Genomic DNA, 23,382 nt, shown 5'->3' with positions numbered 1-23,382 from the left:
TTCAAATGATGGATGGATGGATGGATGGATGGGCGGATGGTCGCAAATCTAAGTGCTACAGGCCTTACCTGTCCCTTTAAGAAAAATTGCCATATGGGAAATGTAGTGTGATCGTTCTGTGTTGTAGCGCAGGGTAGCGGGCAGTTATAGCAGGGCGCGTTCTTCACGCTTGTGTGGGTGTTAAGTTGGAAGCCAATAAAGTTTGTGCAATAAGACAACGTTATATGCCTGTTCAGCCTCTGTACTACGGTTAGGACATCAGTATACAGTACAGGGGAAGAAAAGAAACACAAGTAATATTGGCTTTTTGTTGCATTTTTTAAAAGTCACGTTTTAATTTATTCACATCACACGCCAAATACAATTTTAATGCTAATATTCTCAATTTAATACAGCATATAATTATTTTCCTAGTTTAACAGTGGAACTTTTAATTATTCCCAGCAACGCGGTGGTTTTACAGTGACGCACCATGGTCTCAGGCAGAACGTGAACCAAACAATATTGATTTTGATTGTCATGTTGTCTGAATTTCTTCACTTGAACGTGATATTACGGTTTATTATTTGCAAATAATTTTTGAATGTACTTCTTAAAAATGTGTTATTTGACATCAACTGTCGTTCCTCTCGGCGGTCTAACCGTAAACACAAGGCAGGGCACCAAAATAAAGAAAATAGTATTGGATTTCATTGTTTTATGGGTTTTTTTTGCGGATGAAAGTCTAAAGTTATTTACTGTTTGCGAAACGACAGTGTGTTATTTTCTCGGTTTTCATCGCGCGGGACCTTACCTATGCCGGAACAATATCTTTTTTTCGCTACCCATACGGATGTGTTATAGTGAAACACACAATTGGAGGCATGCTGCAGCGACTTCCGACAGCAAATAAACACTAACAAAATGGTGAAGAGTTTAACATAAACATTTTAAAATACTTTAAAAGATTTAAAGTCAGGATGGAGGTGCTGGGAGGCGAGTTTTGTAACATGTCCCAGCAGGAACTGGCGGCTCCTGTCAGCACTGTAGAGGTAAGTCGAAACACGCCGACATGTTGACACCACGAGTTCGATTCAAATATGCAAAGATGGGGTCACACGAATTGAACTTCCAAGTCGTTTTGTCTTTGGCAAGTCAAGTCGAATCCTGTTATCAGTCAAGGCCCCATCCAAATCATTTTATTCGTGCGGTCTTACCATCAGTATCTTCAGTCCCCCTAGAGAACTCAACTCATCTCAACTCAACTGTATTTATAGAGCACTTTCAAACAGCCATCGGTGCATACAAAGTGCTGTACATGGAGCAACTAACATACACAACAGTAAAGCAATAAATCAATAACAAAGACGGTAGAAAGCACCGAACAGCAAAACCAATAACAAATCTGAGTCATGCTGAGTCAAATGCCAAAGAATACAAGTGAGTTTTGAGGCGGGTTTTAAAGCTGGAGGCTTGCCGAATGTTCAGTGGGAGGTCATTCGAGAGAGAGGGACCAGCAACAGAAAAGGCTCGATCCCCTCTGAGCCTCAGTTTAGTTCTTGGTACTTCTAATAATGTCAGACCTGAGGCGCCGGGCAGGTGTGTAGGGGCGGATGAGCTCAGAGAGGACAGATGCGATCAAATAATTACAATATTTCACTTCTTTAACCTCTAACTTCCAAATTTGACCCTATGGGATTTAACAATAGCATTTGAGTCGCAGAATTTATAGGGGCCAAATTTGTCCCCGTGGGTTCTCCAAGGTTAAATGTCAAATGTTTTTTTTTTCCATTTTTCGTCACACTTGTAGTTTTGTAACTGCCAGCAACCCGACATGACAAAACTGTTACAAATCCAGAAAATCATGGTCAATGACAAACTTGTTTCATGTATGTCGAATTCAACAGGAAAAATGGAAGCTGTTGCCTGCCTTTTTGAAGGTAAAACACACAGAACCTTCTATGTCTACCTTTTTTTTATATTTGAATGACCCCCTAGCACACGTGTATGCACACCAAACAACATAATGCAATTCCTCCAAATCAAGTCACATTTAAAAAAATTGAATTCCTGACATTTGTTTTGAAGGTGAAAGGCTTGGTGAAGCAGCACATCGACTCATTCAATTATTTCATCAACGTGGAGGTAAAACCCAAGCCCAACCCAGTGTGTCTGAATGTATGTAAATCTGAGTGTGTCTGTGTGGTCGTATGTCGTGAACGACCATCGGTTAGTGTGAGTCCATAAATGTGCGTGTCCCTTAGCCTGTAATGTACACGATCAACATCCCACTCCACAGATCAAGAAAATCATGAGCGCCAACGAGAAGATAACAAGTGACGCGGACCCGATGTGGTACATCAAGTAAGTCACCAGACTAGTTGGACAATAGGCTGCAGAGTGACAAATATTGACATTATTCAAAATGTGGACATACCAATGACCTTTTCCATGATTTGTATTCCTCTAATGATCAGATTTTTTAAATTTATCTGTTAGTTCACCAAACCAGTTCACCAACCATTCCACATTTATTAGCCAGCTCATTTCCACTCTTTGATATTTCTAGACATTGACCTCCCAAATTTTTGATTGCTACGTTCCGTTTAATGTCCCTTTATTCTTGCAGATATCTCAATATCTACATAGGTATGCCTGATGTAGAAGAGAGCTTCAACGTAACCCGGCCAGTCTCCCCTCATGAGGTAAGCCAATTTACTCTGTAAACGTTAATACACAATATACTAATACTGTATTATTTGGGATACTGTAATTAGAAAGGCCAACACTTGCCATGTCATCTGTGACATTTTCTATCATTACTAAGAAGAAAATGTAAAAAATCCCGATGTATGTAAATCCAGTCGAAAGCAGTGCCACCCTGAAAAGAAAAATAAATTGCACTATGAGATAATACACCACAATGTCATTCTGTCTTTTTATCCTCAAATATTCTTAATATTTAACATATTGTAAACCAGAAATTTTTTAATGTAAAAATATCAATTTTTCTTGAATAATGTCTTTGTTCTTATGTTTTTCCATCCTCTATATATGACTTAAAAATAAATCACAATTTTTTTTTCTAATCAAAACTTTTATCTAAAAAATATACAGTATTTCATAAAAATTAACAAATGTATTTTTCTGATATAAATAATCTTTAAAATAACTTCTGTTCTAGAAAAAGTCTTAATATTTTTAATTTAAACTTTGAATTTACTTTTTTTTTTCTTTGTACGATTGTCGTCTCATCTATATTTTCTTTTCAGTGTGGCCCAAAAAAAAACGCCATCGTACCAAATGTGTCATTGGCTCAGGCTTTCATAAAGTGCTCGATAGGGGGCGCTATTGTCCAAAGTGAGCCTGAAGATGTGCCACATCACCACTTTTTGTAGACATCTGTCTTGCCTGGATCTGTGTGGCTCGTTGGTCTAGGGGTATGATTCTCGCTTAGGGTGCGAGAGGTCCCGGGTTCAAATCCCGGACGAGCCCTCCTTTTAACTCTTGGTGGGAATAGCAGCATGTACAGATCGATTTCAGGGCATTTGAAAACCTGTCACAGTTGGTTTGGAAATGTTTTCTTGTTGAATTAAATATAATTTCATTTTGTTAGTCTGCATTATGAACAAAAGAGAAAGCATACCACCTATTATTTGAAAATATTCAGTGTTTTTATGCAAGTCTTCCAATTTTGTTCTTTGTGCTAGTGTCGTCTCCGAGACATGACCTACTCGGCACCCATCACTGTGGACATAGAGTACACACGCGGCACTCAGAGAATCATCCGCAATGCTCTGCCCATTGGAAGGTACCCATAAATTTTAGTCAGGGATGTCAAACTTGTTTTCATCATGGGCCACATTTTAGTTATGCTTGTCCTCAGCGGGAAAGTTATGACTGAATGTAGAAGTACCTTGAGTGTGTTCTCAGATATGATCAGAGGTGGCTTGAGAAATTATCCAATTTCGCTTAATTCATTTGAAAATGATTATTTATTAATTACAAATATGTTATCTTAAATCTTTTCTTTTTTTGGGGAATTGCCGCAACACTAGTTTGTCATTTCTTGAATTTGACACCTATGTTTCAAGGGCTCCATCCGCCTCGCTGTCAGATAAATCTGAACCTCTTTCAGCAATTTTAACGTATTAATTTGAATGTGTTTGGTCAGGATGCCCATCATGCTGCGAAGCTCCAACTGTGTCCTCACAGGGAAGACACCCTTGGAGTTCTCCAAACTCAACGAATGTCCCCTTGATCCAGGTACTTGGTGTCATTTTAACTGTTAAAACTAAGTTCAGTCTTTAAATATGCCATTGTTTTTGTCGCATGAGGTATGAATTTTTTTAACCCCTCTGGCAATGTAGGTGGTTATTTCATTGTAAAAGGTCAAGAGAAAGTCATTCTGATCCAGGAGCAGCTGTCCAAGAACAGGATAATTGTGGAGCAGGACAGGAAAGGTGCGGTGGGAGCCTCAGTTACCAGGTAGAGACAACCAGCAGAAAGCGTCACTACATAGCAGCTTTGCATAAGACATACGGTGAAGAAAATAACCATTCTATCCCCTGGTGAATTTGTGTATCAGTCAAAAATGCAAAAAAAACCCAAAACAACAACAACAACCCCAAAACAAAACACAATGTACAAGTTAGAAGATGTCAAATGCATTTAATTATTGGTGTTTTTTTAAATGAATTTTCAACTGATGTTCTGCTATTAGTATAATCCATAAACAACAATTCAAAGGGGTATCAAAACATTTCTCAGATAAAAATAGGAGAAATACTTCACGTTACCTAGAATCAAAACATAAAAGCAGAGCCTGTTCAGTAATCATGTGGAGCAACCAAAATGTCGCAGATGTTGCCACCAAGGCACAGGTTAAATTTCCCCCTGGAGAAAGCAGGAACAAAGAGCGAGAGTTAGAGAGAAGGAGCAGTGCCAAGCACTCATTGTACCTGAAATTGGCCGTCTCTTCTCAAACTCACATTTCTTCTGTTGGTGCAGCGTTGGTGCGATACATTTGTCTTCCGTATCACCGTTTCCTTTGTGACACCCCTCCACCCTCCTCCCAAACTATTCCAGCTCCACCCATGAGAAGAAAAGTAGAACAAACATGATTGTGAAACAAGGACGATTCTACCTGAAGCACAACACGCTGACGGAGGATGCGCCCATCGCCATTATATTCAAGGTGCGTGCACCAGGGGGCGTCGCAAGACCACTTTCATATCACCATTGGAGGCAAGCGCACTGAAAGACTTCCCAGCAGAAGTCGTTTGAGGTCCGTCGTCACATCAGAGTACTGCAGTTCATTTCAGTACTGTATTCCTAGCTAATTATCAACTAAAAACTGAATTTCAGAAAAGTTACCCTTATCCTAAGCTAAATAATTCTTAAGGTAGATCATTCTTTTTCCCACTCAACTGGGATAAATCCACTTCGTTTCCTTCACGTTTTAAGCAAGTCCTGAGTCCCTGTGGCAAAGTAAAGTTGAGTCCCTATTATATTTCAACCAAGTCAAGTCATCACTTTGGTTAACGTTGCAAATTTATCCAATCCAATCCAATACAACGTTGCTGACTATATTTACACCTAGGATTGAATGAACAACTGAGAGTATAAAATAACATGTATATCCTTTATGCTAATCATTATCCATGAGGTCGAGTCTCATGAATACCAAGTCGAGTCTTTCATCAGTTTAGCTAAGCAAGTTGCAAGACCCAAAACTGGCACATCTGCTTTTACAGCATGTCGTTGTTATGCTACAATGGTTGAAAAGTACACACACTTTATACTTAAGTTGAAAAAAAGACTGGTAATAGTAGAAGTACTGATTCAACTCCTGTACCTACATTAAGTGAAAGAAAAAAGTGACTCAGGACCGTACTGGAGTACCAAAGAAATTGTTATTTGTACTGTCACTCGTATAGATGAAGACATTTGTTGATTCAAACTCAGACCTCAAAACTGTGAAATGCTAACCACTAGCTCAGTATGCTGCACCTTGTCTGATTTCATTCCTTTAAAATGTCAATCTGCCAGCTGGCATCATGATTAACTTCTTTGCCCGCCGAGAGCAAATCTCACGTCAACCCTGAGCGCCGACTGTCTTCCGAGCAAGGGTCATTATCCTGACGTTATCACTTTTGTGTGCTCACTTTATTTGCATGCGCTTGTCTCCCATCCTGCTGGGGCTCTCCACGGAAATGGAGGAGGTTCAACTAAATGTGTCCAGTGCGCGATGAGCGTGTCAGTTCCCACAGCCTCACATTTCCATAAGCAAATGTCACAGACAATTCCTGTGACTCCATATACACACACACACACACACACACACACACACGCACACACATTTTTCTTCTTGGTTCACCTCTGCTCACTTTTTGTGGATGTAAGAAGTCCACTGTGTGTTCACCTCCACAGTGAGGTCCTGTCGACACAAATCTTTTTGTGTAATTTCCACTTTCAGTTTTCAAATGTTCTTTCACAGAGATTCCCACAGGTGCTTCAGATTCTAAAAAAGCAAAACAGAAAAGGGATGCATTTTGTTGGCTCATCAGAGGAGCTGGCAAAGGCTTCACAATTGATCTTGTCATAAATGTATTAGCCATTGATGAACACAGCTTGTGGGTGTCTTTCACTCAGGGAATGGGTGTGGAGAGTGACCAGGAGATCGTACAGATGATTGGGACAGAGGAGCACGTCATGGCCAGCTTTGCCCCAAGCTTGGAGGAGTGTCAGAAAGCCCAAATATTTACACAAACCCAGGTAGCTTACTTACTGACAATCAGGTGGTATTTGAACATTTTTCCTCCCCTTTTGGTCAAATCAGCAAAGGCCCGATTGGAGTACCTGACATTGTTTTCAGTTGTTGGTTTTATAGAGTTACTGCAAAGGTTTTAAATGTATTTGAAAACTGTGTCTTAATTTGTGTTTAAAATTTTCATCTATTGCGGGTAGGTCCGGAATGTACCCCCCCATGATAAACGAGGGTTCACTGCACACCACTACAACTACAGTCAGACACGTAGTCTGTTATCGTTTTGGCATTATTAGTTTCAAACTGCGCTCTGGAACCTGGTGGATTTTGGAGGTTTACCAAATATTATTATCGTACTACATTATAATAGACTATTTTCACAATTACGCTCCGATGAGATCTCAGTTTTTTTTTTTAAATTAATGTCTTTGTAAGAGAATAATGACCGAGTCACTTGAGTGATGTCACTGAATGGGATGTGTCTACTGAAGAGCAGGATGTCGCCTCTTGACAGAAGACCCTTAAATTTCTTTGTCACCTTCAGCCTGTTAAGTCATGTTATTTTTGACACCCGTGAATACAATTTGTTTGTGTTTTTCTTCCCTCCTAAAGATTATGTCATTAAGAGGAGCAACCCGGTGCACTGATGAGGCATCATTTGCGTCCTAGCAACCATTTGCTGCCCGCGCTCCTGTTTCTGCCTCCCTCATTTCTTTTCAGGGTGTTCACTGAGTCATTGTATCATGCACAATGAGACCTAAATCTATATCATTAAAGGCAGATAAGGCTAAGGAATGCATTTATCAGATTATGATGAGTAATCTGCCTCAGTCCAAATGTCACAATTGGGAAGTTTGTCATGGAAGCTTAAATGCACCAACAACAAACAACACACGTAGTCCAATATATTCAGATTGCAACAAAATGTTGCCAAAATTCTGGCAAAAAATAGACAAAAAGCAAACAACAAACAAATAAAACTCAATGTCAAAGACAGCCTGACAAATAGGCACTGGGTTAGTGATAGTCTACACCAGGTTCCGACATGCGTACAAATCGGGGTCAGCTCGCACCAATGACCCTATATTGACAAATAATGATTGTCTTGATCAGAAGTCTTGTGTTATTTTCAGGCTCTGAAGTACCTTGGGAATAAAGTGCGCAGGCAGCGCATGTGGGGAGGACCCAAGAAAACCAAAATGGAGGAGGCCAGGGAACTGCTGGCGTCATTGATTCTCTCACATGTGCCTGTATGTGGAATAATGAAAACAGATGTGTGTGTTCTTGGTGAAGTGAGTCAGGTGCACAAAATGTAATAATGGTGTGTGTACAGGTCAAAGAATTTAACTTCAGAGCCAAGTGTATTTACCTGGCGGTGATGGTACGCAGGGTGATTCTGGCTCAAGGGGACAACAAGGTGGACGACAGAGATTACTATGGCAACAAACGTCTCGAGTTGGCCGGACAGGTACGACTCTGTACACCATTACACTTCAATGTGTTACATTATGGCTATGTTCCCACTGCAGGTCAATTCCAATTAAAATTATTATTTTTAATCTAACTCAACATGTATTGGATGTCTTTTCAAGTCAATGTGAACAGCATAATTAAAAAAAAATTATTATTATTTTTTATTTTTTATTTTTTTTTTGTAATCCGCCCTCTTTCGTATGTGGATATAACAAATTGTATCCGATGGTAGGTGCACACAGCTCATGGTCATCCGACCTAAATGTCATCAAAAGATGACAAACCTCACAATTGTTTGCCAAAATATACCGGTACACACAAAAACGGTCAGTGGCCATCAAACAACAACCACGGTGATCTTCTCTGTTTGTACTTAGATTTTTCTTTGGTGTTTTGAAGATTTTAAGAGAAGAATAACATTTACACAGGAATCGGTTCAAAGCTCACCTATATCTTTTGTTCCTGCCTCCTCCTTTTAATAAGACTCATTATTTTTCCCCGGCTTTGCTTTTCCCTGTTTTGTTTTCTTCACCCCCACCAACTCTGCTTGTATTGCAGCCTGCCTTTGTCAGGCGGGAGATATGCGGTGGCACCGAAATCCCAAAGCTGCAGAACGGTGGGGATTTTTCAGCACGCTGACAATAGACATGCTGCCTTGACTAGAGCGATTGAGCTAATCCGCAGGCCCGGCTCTGATAATGTCATTATTGCTGTCTTAAGGCCTTTAATTTCCCCCCTCCCCAACCTAGAGCAAGAGCTGGGAGGGAGTACTCTTTTAAAAGGGGCTTACTCCAACAATCTTCTCACTCTCCAATTATGCTTCCCTGACATTCAACTAATTGGCCTGGCTGTGCAACGAAAGCTTAATTTCTTGATTAATTTCAAGCCTGTTTATCGTAACGTATGCTAAGGCAAGGGCGGGGAGGAGGGAGACGGGACAGCAAACATCACTCTGGCCCATCTCGTCGTTTGTTGTTTATTGTCGATAACTGTAAAATCACACAAGTCACACTGACTGACATCTCTGAATGCATTTGAAGCAAAACTGATGGGCACATACTTTGGCCTCTCGCAGCTTCTGTCCCTGCTCTTTGAAGACCTGTTCAAGAAGTTCAACTCTGAGCTGAAGAAGATTGCTGACCAGATCATCCCCAAACAGAGGGCGGCACAGTTTGATGTGGTCAAGCACATGAGGCAGGACCAGATCACCAACGGCATGATCAATGCCATTTCCACTGTGAGTGTGCGCGTCTGAGTGTGTATGTGTGGGTGTGTCTCTGCACCTCTGTGTGCATGTGTGTCATTACTGACTCGACACATCTCATTTAGGTGTTGTTTGGCTTTGTCACATGTAAGTAGGGCTCAACTATTAATTACATTAAACTTAAAGACCCGAATTGTCCTTAGGTGTGAATGTGAGTGTGAATTTTTTTACGCTACAGTCGCCGTTCAATTGGCTCACGACCAGCGACAATCACTGGAGAAAATGAATGGATGTATCAAGCATGAATTCAATTGATTTTTAACCACATCCATATATTTTTCATGTCATAGGGGAATTGGTCATTGAAAAGGTTCAAGATGGACCGTCAGGGTGTGACGCAGGTGTTGTCTCGCCTCTCCTACATTTCGGCTCTGGGCATGATGACCCGGATTTCCTCGCAGTTCGAGAAGACCCGCAAAGTTAGCGGGCCGCGCTCGCTGCAGCCCTCGCAGTGGGGCATGCTGTGCCCGTCTGACACACCTGAAGGCGAGGTGAGCCCGCTCATGCACTCCTCATTGGTTCTGTTGCTCCTGGTTAAGTGGTACCATGACTTACATGCTTTTGCTTGTGGGCAAGGAAGAGTTTCTGTTGCCGATGCATGTTCTGCGTTTGATTTTAAAACACAAAGTGGTGTTTTATGGGGTTGTAACATTTTAATGGCATTTCAATTAATTTCAATGGGAACGTTTGGTTTGAAATACGCTATGTCTTGTCAACTTGTTGTGGTAGGCTTGCGGGCTGGTGAAGAACTTGGCTCTGATGACGCACATTACCACCGACATGGAAGACGGTCCCATCATCAAGCTGGCCTTCAACCTGGGTGTGGAGGACGTCAAGCTGCTGTGTGGAGAGGAGCTCTCTTACCCCAGCGTCTTCCTCGTCTTCCTCAATGGTAAAACATTCACTCTATGCGCGCGCTGAGCAACAGCATGAGATGCTCTTTTGCTTTAGACCACGCTGTGACATGAACGATCAACAGGTGTGCCGCTGTGAATGATCCAGTTTCACTTAATTCTGGCGTCTGAAAAGGATTTTCTACAAACAAATTGTCTACATCAGCGACTTCTAGTGACCGGCTTATCAATGAAATGCCCCTCGATTAAATGGCAGAAGTAACAAACTATGTCTGCACCTGTTGCCATTCACACAACAGAATAGCTTCGTGTTCAAATACGCACAAAAGGAATTTATGAATGAATTTAGATGAAATCCTCATTATTTCAGGATACTTGTTGTGGCCTTTTACAAATGTAAAATAATGTGCCGTGGCTCATTAAAGGTTGGGGAAACACTGCTTTAGATCACTCCAGAGCAAACTCTTAATCCTCCTTGTGAGTGCATCAGGGAAATGTTCCTTTTTCTATAATGTGTCATTCATTTCACAGCAGCAGTTTACTGCGCTTTAATTACTCCGTGTTTGTGTGGTTACTGATAACTGTCACATGTCGTTAGCTGCTGTAGTATTTAATTAACTACAAGCAGCAGGTGTTCAAGTGTGTTCGGTGTGCATACATATGCACGTGCGCGCGCACAGACACACACACACACACACACACACACACACACACAGTCTACTCTGTTCTCTACTGACTCGCCTGTTTGATGTGATATGAAGAGAACCTCAGAACGGCTCCTTTTGCCCACATCGTGAACCTAATGCAAATTGCAATTATGGTTACAAATGTGGACACCCCACCTCAAGCCTTTAAAATCTTATCTCATTTGACAGCATTAACTAAAACTAAATAAAGTACTGCGAGAATGCTGGCATACATGCTGCAGTTTTGCAACCTGTAAAAATGCCAATTACTTTGCTGTTAGCCATTTTATTGTTTTTGACTCCGCATACTGTAGATACCCAGTTTTTAATATCGATATTGTACTTCCATCTTTAGCTTGCCACTTATTGCACCTTACATAAATTGTAAATCTTCAGTTAGATGACACTTTTTTGAAGCATCAGTGAAGATTTCTACTGATTGGTATTAAAAGTAAGCGTAATCCATCTAGTCCTCTATTTTGTGTAACACATGTCCTCATTTGCATCGGGGGTGAGCTGGTATCCCAAAAATTACTGCAACATTGACCAGTTGGACTCAAAAATTCCTATGCATTCTGGGTTCATCCAGAAATGTCACCAATATGTCAAACGTTTTGTGAATGTCGTACTGCGGAACATAGACGATGTATTTGATGTAATTCACTGCCCTTGTCTGCAGGAAACATTCTCGGTGTCATTCGCGACCATCCCAAGCTTGTTAGCACCTTCAGGCTGATGCGCAGGGCTGGATTCATCAACGAGTTTGTGTCCATCTCCACCAATATGGCCGACCGCTGCGTGTACATCTCATCGGATGGAGGACGCCTCTGCAGGTAGGTCAGGTCACGGGTTGAATTAACTAGAAAGTCATGGTAAAGGTCAAGTCTTCACATTTGTTCCCTTTGTAGGCCGTACATTATCGTCAAAAAGGGTCAACCCATGGTAAAAAACAAACACATTGAGGAATTGTCGCAAGGCTACAGGTAATGCCCACCATTTTTAAGATCGCAGCTGTCGCTTGGCCTTGGCTGGTGCTTGTCTGATACACATTTTTATCCACCCCAGATCCTTTGAGGACTTCCTGCACGAAGGTTTGGTGGAGTACTTGGACGTCAACGAGGAGAACGACTGTCAAATCGCCCTTTACGAGCACATGATAGACAAGTGAGTAGTGTTCACCGATTTGTTCTGAAATAACGACTGATGGAAATGACCAAGGATCTTCTATTCAATTCTGCGCATGGAATATTAGACTTTTTTTTGTACGTTATGCGTGTTATGCTATACAGTTATTTCATCCCAATCGACGAAACCATATGAAGGGCTACAAAAACAACAAAAAAGGTCCTTGTTTTGGAATAAGTACAATAAAAACAGACACAAAAAGCTCCCCCTAAAAATTACTCCAAATGGATATTTTACCATTACTTTAGTTTAGATCGCATGTCACATACAGAGCTGTAGGGATGTCGCTTTTCCAATATTTTGTCTTTGATGCTGTAACCGCATAAAGTATCTTGATGCTGGCACGGAACAATACCATGGCATAGCTGTGAATGTGGTAATGTACACATCTTAACTTTGGTTTTTATTTAGCGTGTTCAAGCCTTAGACTTGGAATTAGGTATCGTGTAATTTTTACCAGCTAAAATTCACAGTACGATACTCGTACCGGTACGGTACTTGGAACACACTACATACTGTACTTGTATACATATATGCATACATACATAAGCAAGAGCACTATTGTGCCAAATATAAATGCAATTCTAAAATCATCAGCATTTTATGTTTTATTGATATTTTCCCCTGTAGAGACACAACCCACTTGGAAATCGAGCCCTTCACGCTTCTGGGGGTGTGCGCCGGCCTCATTCCCTACCCCCACCACAACCAGTCGCCCAGGAACACATACCAGTGCGCTATGGGCAAGCAGGCCATGGGTAAGAGCGACACGTTCGAGCAAGTAATTTCAGTCGTCGGTTCAGGAAGATTTCCAATTCCTTCTCAAACATCCCCCCTTGAGATTGGCGCCATACCTCAAACCATCAAAGTGGTTTAATATCACTTGAACACAATTGTAAACTACTAAATCTGCTGCTTTTCATTGGCTGTGTTTAGGGTCTTCCATTAATTCCCTTCTCCCATTATAAAATTGTTTTAAGCTGAGTATATATTACAGAATTAATGCCAAGTATTTTATGTCCATCCGTGTTGTTATGTGGTGCTCCACTTGTGAATTTGCTTAGTGCCAAATTCAAACACATACCCAATTATCAGCGCAATGTGGGATGGAATGCATTTTTTTTTAAACGCAAAAAATGTTTACTCTGTTTTACAGCAAAGTGATCATACAATATTAGTGTTAGAGACACTCACAAAGTGTTGTTTCTTATCCTCACTCTAAAACCAAAAAATTATATTAGGTAATAGAATATTTTTCTAACATTTTTGTATTGACCATTCACTACTTTTTAAATGCATTTTGGGCTACATTGATGGCACTGGATAGCGGAATCCTATACACATTTCAAAAGCGCAACAAAATCACTGTATAGGGCACAACACAATCATTTAAGTGTTTTTCCTGTGCTTCTCGCTCTTTTGTGTATCCTTGTGTACGTGTTTGCATGTGAGTGTATGCGCATGGACATCAAACATGGAGCGCTTGCGTAGGTCCTCCATTGTACCGTGTGTGTGCGGAGGCCCTTTCCCTGCCAATCAGCCCGAGTGTCATTAGCAATTCATTGTGTCTGCTTTGGCTGTGCTCAGGGGGGTCGGTGTGCTCAGCTGCGAAAGAGCACACCCGCAGCTCCCTGGTAACCACAACTTCCCCAAACGGCCCTGCTAACATTCGTAACCCCCACTGCAACTCTTTCGCCCCCCCATCTTTACAAAAAACACAGACTGGAACTATATTTGGCCCAATATCCTCGGCCTGCTCTGTTTTGTGTGGACAAGCCTATACATGTGCAAATCTTGCTTGTGCGGCCTGGGCCTATTATCACCGGCTCTGCGCTTGTAGCCCAATTGTCAAGTAATCGCATGTGACAAATGTCAAAGACTCCCGGGGAGGCCATTAATTATGCCATAACTCAGCCAGTTCCGCCTCACTGGCGAAGTAAAACTGCACCCCCCCAAAAAAAACCAAATTCTTATTCGGAGTTGACTGAAATGGCCATCAAAGCGATGAGAAATTTAAAAATTCAGAGGAGGTTACTAATTTATCGTGGGTGGTAGCTTTCAGATTCCTGAGTGCCTGTTCTGACTTTCGCAACTTATATATTGTAAGGGATTGTACCATAACACTGAAGCAAAATGGAGAAAGTGTGTATCAATAGTTTTCAAAAAAAGAAGTAAGGCATGCTTGCCTCAAGCTCTGAATTTTACCATAAACCTGTAACATAAAACAAAAGAGAATAAAAAGCACTTCTATTGATTTTCTATCCTCATAATTTGGTGTAGTGAAAATCAGATAGCTTAATGCTAGCAGGGGAAATGGGTTGGGCTAACTAGCATAAATGTTTTCGTAATTATGAACCTTTTATGTCCAAGAAATGTCAAAATAGAAACAGAGCATATAACAATACTCACAGACATCTATTTTGTTTTTGCTTTGTGAGTACTACAATTATCTATTCTCGAGATCAGGTCAGGACATTCCTGCTTCTTGTTATTGCTGTTAATTACACTGCATCTCTCCTAGCAGACCATAGCGCTGAAAGACATCCGTATTTGAAGTAGCTCTCAGTTAATGCAGTGTACTCCTACGCAACATCAAGCTACAACCAAACAAAACAAATATATTTTGAAATGAGTATCTCTCTGACGGTGCCAATAAAAAGTGAGCATTCCTGTCTCTAGGTACGATTGGCTACAACCAGAGGAACCGCATTGACACGCTGATGTACCTGCTGGCATACCCGCAGAGGCCTATGGTCAAAACCAAAACCATTGAGCTGATCGACTTTGAGAAGCTTCCTGCTGGTCAGAACGCTACCGTGGCCGTGATGAGCTATAGCGGCTACGACATCGAGGATGCACTTGTCCTCAATAAAGCATCGCTGGACAGAGGTGGGGGACAGTTGACAAAGGAACACCTGAAGTCCATCCTGGACAAAAATAAAAAAATAACAGCATAATCTTTATCTAATAAGATGACAACAACATGAAATTATTATGAATGTGTTTAAATCGCTACTGAGGTTTTTTGCTTGTTTAAGTTGGTTGTAACAAGTTTTGGGCTGAGCACCCAATCAGAAGATAGAGAAATGCAGATGTCAGCCCGGGCCAGCACACTGGCCCCTGTGAGGACAAATTTTAAATCTGATTGGTTAAAGCAACCCGTCCCATTGCTAATTGGTGTTTTGAAGCCCCTGGGCAGATTGATTAGTGGCAACACATAGAGGCTGAAATCTGATTGGACAAAAAAAAATCTAGACATCCTCATACATGGATTAGAAGCAATTTAGCCAAGGGAAATGCTATGAAGTAAGGAAAATTGACTGTTGTCAAATTATTTTAATTTCATGGAACTAAGTTTCAAATTGACATTGTAAATGTAGTAGGTCAGTGCTTTTAACTCATTTAGTACCAGCCAATTCTGGACCATGTCTGAAAAGACGTTTAAAAACGTCTTTGGGAGTGAATGAATTAATGGTATTGCTGTCCCTCATCTTCCACCAGTACTAATACCGACGCTCCCTTCAGGTTTTGGTCGTTGTCTGGTGTACAAAAACGCCAAGTGCACCCTTCGGCGTTACACCAACCAAACCTTCGATAAGGTGTTGGGCCCCATGCTTGATGCTGCCACCAGGAAGCCCATCTGGAGACACAATGTCCTGGATGCTGATGGGATCTGCTCCCCAGGTGAGTAGCTGGAGGACCGGATGTTGCCCAGCATGATTTGGTGTATTTAACTTTATTGAGCTGAGCCCTGCCGCGGAAAGCGCAAGTAATCGATGCCCCTTCTCAAATATTTAGAATTAGAATGTTACAAGTTTTGTTTGTTTTCCACTCAGCAGTATAATTCGATCACTTGTTTTGCATTTCCTTTAGCAAATGTGTTGTAAAGTACCAAAATAATGGACCACATTTTTGCACCATTCCATTAAAGGATGGGAAGGTAAAACAAAAAGTATGAAACAATCTAACACAAAAGTGCAAGTCAGTCAGTAACTGAACACGCTTTTATGCGCCGTGCGACCCTGTATTTTCACACTATCCAGCAAACTGTTTATTTGTGCACCATTCCTAACCTCAAAACTGTTGTTGACGTCATAAACCGAGGACCCTTTGCAAGTGCGTTGAACTCTGGCAATTGTGCTCCCATGTTGCGCTGCAGGTGAGCGAGTTGAGAACAAGCAGCTGCTGGTAAACAAATCCATGCCGACCGTCACTCAGACGCCACTAGAGGGCAGCACCCAGCCAGGCCAGCCTCAATACAGAGAAGTGCCCGTCAGGTGAGCTTAATCCATCCATCCGTTTGCTTATCCTTGTCAGGGTTGCGGGGAGCTGCAGCCTCTCCCAGGCGACTTCAGGCAAAACTTATACCATACCCTGGACCCTCCCTGACATTTTGTGAGTGACAGGCAGACACAATGAAATGCTCTTCCACTAGACGGCTGAGGATACAGTTTTCCCGTCTTTCCACCTGTTGCCATTCATACAAAAAACTATATATCTTTGAACTAAACAAGCCCAAATTTGATTTGAAGTTAGTCAAAGTCATTGTTTCAGTATTTATGGCGATACATTGAGAATATTAGAGAACACTAACAAAGAGCTACAATAAGCCAGCTCTCACGTTGAAAAATTCACACGAAACTAATCAGTCATGTTTCTTACGTCACTCACCCAGCAACGCCTCCTCAAGGCACACATACAACAAAACAGCTGTTGGTGGGATTCGACTTATCCTAACAAACAGTTACTCTTTATAAAATATTCTTTCACTACTCTTTTCCTCCCTGCATTGATATAATTTTGTGTTATTTTTCAAAAATAAAAGCTGCTACTCACTGTACCTTTTTGTGAGATTTTTTAAGGTAAAATTTCGCTCAATGAACATTGGGAATTAAGGCGCATCACCATCAGGTGCAGCTGTGCTATTTTTTTTTGCGATAAATAATAAGTTGCCCTCTCGCTTCGCAGCTACAAGGGCTCAACAGACTCATACATTGAGAAGGTGATGATCTCGTCCAACGCCGAAGACGCCTTCCTCATCAAGATTCTTCTCAGGCAAACCAGGAGGCCCGAGATCGGGGACAAGTTCAGCAGTCGGCACGGGCAGAAAGGTGAGCGAGGGGCAAGGGAAACCTGTTGTACAAGACAACTCCACAGGTTGTTGAATCCCTTGCTCCCTCCCTCCCTACTGCATGTGTCCTCATCCCTCAACAGCTCTTTTCAATTAATTGGCTCTTTGTCCTGTGCCAGACTATGCAAATTTATTACACCCCAACAGTATTCTGGCCGAAAAAAAAAAAGTGTTTACAACCTTCATTGTTGGCGGCCGGAACCTCCCCTATAGAGGTGCCTCTATGATGTTTTAATCAAAAAAAGCTAACTGGCGCCGTGCATAATTTACTCTCTTCATTAAGGCGGTGGCCACAGGGCGGTCAGCTCAGAACGGGACAATGTCTCCTGTCTCGCATCGTGACGGAGAGCGCGGGGTCACTGAAGGGTTAGTCCGGGTGGGGTTTTTTGTCAAGGTGGTCACTTACTGTAGAGAAGATTGTCAGCAGCAAAATCTCTTATTTTTAGCTTGTTACATTATTAGTATTTTGAATGTTCAATAATTTACCATTATCACATCACCATGACAAAATATTTGCAGCTTGGACTCACATACTCCTTATGAAAAGTTCCCAGCATTTCAATCAATAAAATTAGCATGAAAAATAATAAATTCATTAAAATGAATCACTAAAATCAATAAATCTCCCAGCTGTAGTAGCCATGATGGTATTGATCCGAATTTTGAATATTCCGGTTGCTGGTGGTCTCTTTAATTTTTTGTATAACCTACAGTATATGTTTTTGTTATTTAATTAGATAGTGAATGTGAGTGTCCTCCAGCTTCTCATGACTGGTTCTATAAGTCCCGGTCAACAGAGCAGAATAAGTTAATTATTTACCGGTCACACACATATACACACACAGCTGTAGGTTGTGTGTGTGTGTTGGACGTAGTGAGAAAGAGGGGGGGGTGGTCCATTGTGCAAGCCGCCGGCATGGAGCTGTAAGTGCTGTGATGAAGGGCGCTGGACCCTCACTGTTGTCTCGCTTTTCTCTGCTGATTTCATGCCTCTTTTATCATCCACTTTCACACAAAACAAACAACACAGAGCACGTCTGCCATGGGAACCGCTGCCCGGTCCTCACCGTTCACCTTCCCCACTATTTTACCCCACTTTCTATATTTTTCTTCGACACGTTTACTCGCTCCCTCACTCCTTTGACTATGTTGGCCTTCCTCCCGCTCCCATTCAGACTGCAGCTTCCTGCTGCTGGACGACTTTCCAGTAAAACGCAGCGCTTGTTGCCGGTCAACATCCTGTCGCAACATCCTGCCCAACATTAGCAGTCAGTGACATGGGCCAGGCAGGCCAAAAAAGGATTTATCTTTTTTTTTTTTTTCCCACGTGCAGAGGTTTCAATATCTCCTCTCCAAACGCTCACCCTCCACTTCCTCTGAGTTGAGCTGAGGGTTGGCCATGTGTAATCCTGCTCTCACTGTCGAGTTTAAGCACCTTTTCTCCATTTCCTGCTCTGCATCTCATTCTCTGTGTTCCCGATTTTCTTTCTTTTTTTTTTTTTTTCATTTGCAAATGGGCCTAAAATCTGTTTGTCCTGGCCAGGCAAGAGTACCGTGGCCCCCTCCGCAAACATTTGCACTCCCACTTAAACTCTCGTCTACGGGGCTGCTTGACGAATCATAAAGGCGAGCCCGTCTGTCCACATGAGGGAGGAAATGATCCAGCAGAAGTCCACACTAAGAAAAAGATAGGATTGGAACTCCTGCAGTAGGTTGAATTAAAAATATGTGCCAAAAAAAAAAAGCCAAAAATACAAGAAAAACTTCAATTAAAAAATCCGGCAAAACAAAATCCAGCAAAAACCTTGTACAGAACTCAGGCAAAAATGTAACCCAAAAAAGGACAGAAACACAGTAAACGGATAAACATCTGACAAAAACGAAGCTGTACTATTAATGCTTTACAATAATAACAATACGTTTGTATATTTCAGGTGTCTGTGGCCTCATCGTCCCTCAAGAGGACATGCCTTTCTGTGACACGGGCATTTGTCCCGACATCATCATGAACCCACACGGCTATCCTTCCCGAATGACGGTATGCTATTTTCAGCATCCATTACTCCTCGTTTTACGACCGTGCCAACATGGTCAGTTCCAAGGTTACGAACGGTGTGCAGTTAACGCATAGGAATACGTAGTCATGTGGGAATATGTGATTGCTGTGTACTTATGGCTTGCAAGTGTTTTCCGTGCAAATATTTACTCTAATTATGACCTTACTCCCATGTGAGAGAGAGAGAGAGTGCATGGCACATTCCAATGTACAATTTTGGGCTGTCAAGTGCTTGGTTATGCAACAAGTGGCGTAATTACCCTGAAATGTAAGTACATTTGAGCTGATCACATTTTGTATTTGTGAGTCTGTCTGTTGGTATTGTTGAATAAACCTTTGGAAGTGCATCAAACATTTTGACTCTCAACACAAAGCAAAATATTGACCAATCGATAGCTCGTAACTGGAAAAACCCGGAATTAGCCACATGTAAGTCAAGGTGTCATTGCACTTGAATGGGAGATAGTTCAGGGGTGCCCAACCAAAGATCTACTTTTCAAGCAACAATCCTCCGCGGTCGACCCATTCCCGCACGTGCACACACGCACGCATGCCATGATGAGCAACAGCCATAATGGCCCCTAACATGAACGAAACAGAAAATGCGAAACGCACTCTTGCAGTGTGTTAAGTGCAGAAACTATTGTTCATACGTGTACCGTTTTGAAATGCTTCTCCTGGTGCTCCAGTTACCCATTCTTCGCCAGTGCCATCGGTCAATTGCAGATGAAACGAACTTTGAATGAGAATTTTAAAAAACAAAAAGAAAGAAAAGCAAAAGGAAAAAAACAGATATAGTGCAACAGTTCTAATCGCAAGCTGCAATTGCAGATTTCTGACCGCTAAGCACTTGCGGTGATGCAGGTCACATGACACAGTTGGTTAAAGGTCAACTCCTTTATCATTTTATTTTTGAAATATACAGTATATATTTTTTGTGAACGTGAAACTGATAGGATGCTTATGGTGCAGTGTGCACAAACAAATAAAAATATAATAACATTAATAACACACACACACACAGACATAGACCCCCCCCCCCCCCCGCCAATTTCCCTGTAACACCACCCGCGATCGACTTGGGAACAGTTCGCGGGGGGTGGGGTGCACCCCAAGGATAGATTTAAAAAACAAATCGAAGGAAATTGTCATATAGAGAACTTTTGACACACAAGAAAAACATACTAACGACTCCAATTTGTGACAGATTTTTGTATTGAAAACCATATCTGTGCGTATCCCATTAGGGTTACAAAAGCCTCATTATCTCCTCCTGAGGTTATCATTGTCACCCAGGGCTCTAGTCCTTTTGACTGAAAGACAGTATGACTGCACCGCACAAACAGATAGCTGTCGCCATGGCGACGGACGCCACCAGGGTGTTGCAAGTTTTATCAAACGTTCACAGAAAACGTTTGCAGCATCTCTGCCTGTAAAATCAGCAGTGATCTTTACTGCTCAACTTGCCGGTGCCAGCGTGGTTGCTAGCCGCCGCCATCGCCATGGCGAGCGCTCAGCAATGTTTGGCTGCGGAGGACATCTCCCCAGAAGGAGAGTAGGTGTCGGCCTTTTATGTGGTGGGGTCAAGGGTTGTGCGGGGGCAACCTTAGCCAAATTGCCAAAATCAGTCACCCTCAGCTGGGAGTTACACGTGTTCCCTAATGCAGTGATTCCCAACCAGTGTGTTGTGGGAGATCATTTTCTCATCTTAAAATGTGTGTCCAGGCTTTATACAGGTTCGGAAGCCCTGATCTAATGCATCTTATCGTATCAAGGAGTGGAATATGAGTGACACACAGAAGCACTAATAAACACAAACTTTTTCGTGTCAGGTGGGGAAGCTTATCGAGCTGCTGGCCGGCAAGGCGGGAGTCCTGGACGGACGCTTCCACTACGGGACGGCTTTCGGGGGCAGCAAAGTGAAGGATGTGTGCGAGGACCTGATCCGCTATGGATACAACTACCAGGGGAAGGACTACGTTACCTCTGGCATCACTGGGTAAACATCACTATGAATATCACATTGCATTTTGAAATGTTGCATCTTATTAGGGCTGAACGATTTTGAAAATTAATCGATTGCGATCGATGGCAGGCGTCTTAGTTACACCGATGCCTTAGTTATAGTGCCTTATACTGCAACGTGTATTTTGGCGGTTTTGGAATGATATGCAGGACAAAAATAGTAACACAATAATATTAAAGTTTGGAGTAAATTAACTATTGTGAAAAAATGTACAAAAGGAGTTCTTGTGCTTATTGGTTTCTTTTTCAGAAGTTTTGTGACGCCCTTGAATGGGATTTTTTAAAATTCATTCATTCATTCATTTATTGATGTATTTATTTATTTATGTATTTGTGTATTTATTTATCTATATTTGTGTGTTTAGTTGTTTTGTTTTTGGCAAGGGAGTCCTTTGCGCCGGAAAAAATAATTACAGTGTGTGGTTATTTTGTTGTTTGCTTCAAACCCTTGGTTGTTGGGTTAGCATAGTGGGTCTTTTATACCATTAAGTGACAAACTCAAAGCCTGGGGGCCAGTCATTAAAAAAAAAAAGTTTTTAAAAGAAACTGTATTGTATTGTAACAAATATTGTATCCCCTCAGTGAGCCACTGGAGGCATACATCTACTTTGGACCCGTGTATTACCAAAAACTGAAGCACATGGTCTTGGACAAGATGCATGCCCGAGCGCGTGGTCCCCGAGCTGTCCTGACCAGGTAAGCTTTTACTTCCATCGCCCTTGCGAGGGACTCTGACAAAGAACACATTTGAATCCCCCCCCCCGGTTCGTCTTCAGGCAGCCAACCGAAGGTCGCTCTCGAGACGGAGGTTTGCGCCTGGGTGAGATGGAGCGCGATTGTTTGATCGGTTACGGCGCCAGCATGTTACTGCTGGAGCGCCTCATGATTTCCAGTGACGCCTTTGAGGTGGACGTGTGCGGGCAGTGTGGCCTTCTGGGTTATTCTGGCTGGTAAGATGCACACACATCGGGATGCTGAAATGCACCATTAATTATAATTGTAGTGCAAGACAAATGTAAGTCACATGTAAAGTTACTTGTCTATTTGGTTTTAAGACATTTGGGTTTTTTGGGGGATTAGCACTGCATGTCCAAGTGGACAGGTGTCCTAGAAGGATGGACAGTCTTAAATTGTCACTCCTTTTCCCCTGTTTTAATTGTTATAAATGTTGTGGTCCTCAAGAAAATGATCCACAGCCCGGTACCAGGTACCGTCTTACTATTCGGTTGCTCCCCAACCTTCCACAGGTGTCACTACTGCAAGTCGTCATGTCACGTGTCGTCGCTGCGCATCCCCTACGCTTGCAAGCTGCTCTTTCAGGAGCTTCAGTCCATGAACATCATCCCCCGACTCAAGCTGTCGCGCTACAACGAATAACAGCACCAGGGAAACAGGCAAAAGCCTAACATATCTTTTTCTCACGCTTTTTTTTTTTGTTCTTCGATGTGGATAATATTTCTGTAGTATGATAGTTTGTGTACATAAATAAACACTTGACATTATTTCTCACATGCAACTCTTGCTTTGGCTCATTTTGCCTGAATGTTGACATTCACAATACTTTGTAAAAACCCTGTCAAATCCAAAACCATCCTATATCGTTTTTTAAAATGGGATTTATACAGTGCACTAAAATATGTACTACGATTAATATTTTGTGGTTCTATGCCAGTAGTGACAGGCAGAACAATGAAATGCTCTAGATGGCAGATGGTAATCAACCTGTGTATCCACCTGTTGCTATCCATACAACAGAATAACAGTGTTCAACTAAACAAGTCCAGATTTCCCTTTAATCAGCCAGTTTGTGAGTAAATTGAAATGCATTCATCTGGTGATAGTTGAAATAATCCTCTGCTACTCGCAGCTGATCAGGTCCAAGGCCTGCTGCAAATAGTCGAAATCTACAATCGATGACCCTTTCAAAATGTATTTATATGGCGGCAAGGCACCACTTATC

At 41.9% G+C, this 23,382-nt stretch overlaps 1 protein-coding gene and 1 non-coding gene across 2 annotated transcripts; both read left to right on the top strand.

The window, feature by feature from the left end:
• The first annotated feature begins 856 nt into the window (after positions 1-856).
• On the top strand, positions 857-22,938 carry polr3b (polymerase (RNA) III (DNA directed) polypeptide B). The gene is made up of 28 exons (XM_086109869.1): positions 857-1,031; positions 1,887-1,919; positions 2,068-2,124; positions 2,279-2,343; positions 2,609-2,684; positions 3,690-3,790; positions 4,154-4,245; positions 4,350-4,467; positions 5,068-5,176; positions 6,634-6,756; positions 7,882-7,998; positions 8,082-8,216; positions 9,297-9,458; positions 9,776-9,976; positions 10,215-10,377; positions 11,705-11,858; positions 11,934-12,008; positions 12,091-12,189; positions 12,841-12,968; positions 14,890-15,099; positions 15,736-15,894; positions 16,370-16,487; positions 17,179-17,321; positions 19,276-19,379; positions 21,230-21,396; positions 22,005-22,118; positions 22,199-22,372; positions 22,670-22,938. The coding sequence occupies exons 1-28, from the start codon at positions 960-962 to the stop codon at positions 22,797-22,799; spliced, it is 3,399 nt and encodes a 1,132-aa protein (XP_085965995.1). The 5' UTR covers positions 857-959; the 3' UTR covers positions 22,800-22,938.
• Positions 3,403-3,474, top strand: trnap-agg (transfer RNA proline (anticodon AGG)). Its single transcript has one exon. It is a non-coding gene; the product is annotated as a tRNA-Pro (tRNA).
• Positions 22,939-23,382: the final 444 nt, after the last annotated feature.

Source organism: Hippocampus guttulatus, chromosome 4 (assembly GCF_054856545.1).
Source record: "Hippocampus guttulatus isolate MCC_2025c chromosome 4, RoL_Hgut_1.0, whole genome shotgun sequence".
NCBI classification, from domain to species: Eukaryota; Metazoa; Chordata; class Actinopteri; order Syngnathiformes; family Syngnathidae; genus Hippocampus; species Hippocampus guttulatus.
This window is presented reverse-complemented; position numbering and strand designations above follow the sequence as displayed.

Coding starts and splice junctions, on each gene's coding strand:
- polr3b (XM_086109869.1), top strand. CDS start 960: ATGGAGGTGCTGGGAGGCGAGTTTTGTAACATGTCCCAGCAGGAACTG. Junction 1,920..2,067: donor TGTTGCCTGCCTTTTTGAAG/GTAAAACACACA, acceptor TTTGTTTTGAAG/GTGAAAGGCTTGGTGAAGCA. Junction 8,217..9,296: donor GTCTCGAGTTGGCCGGACAG/GTACGACTCTGT, acceptor GGCCTCTCGCAG/CTTCTGTCCCTGCTCTTTGA.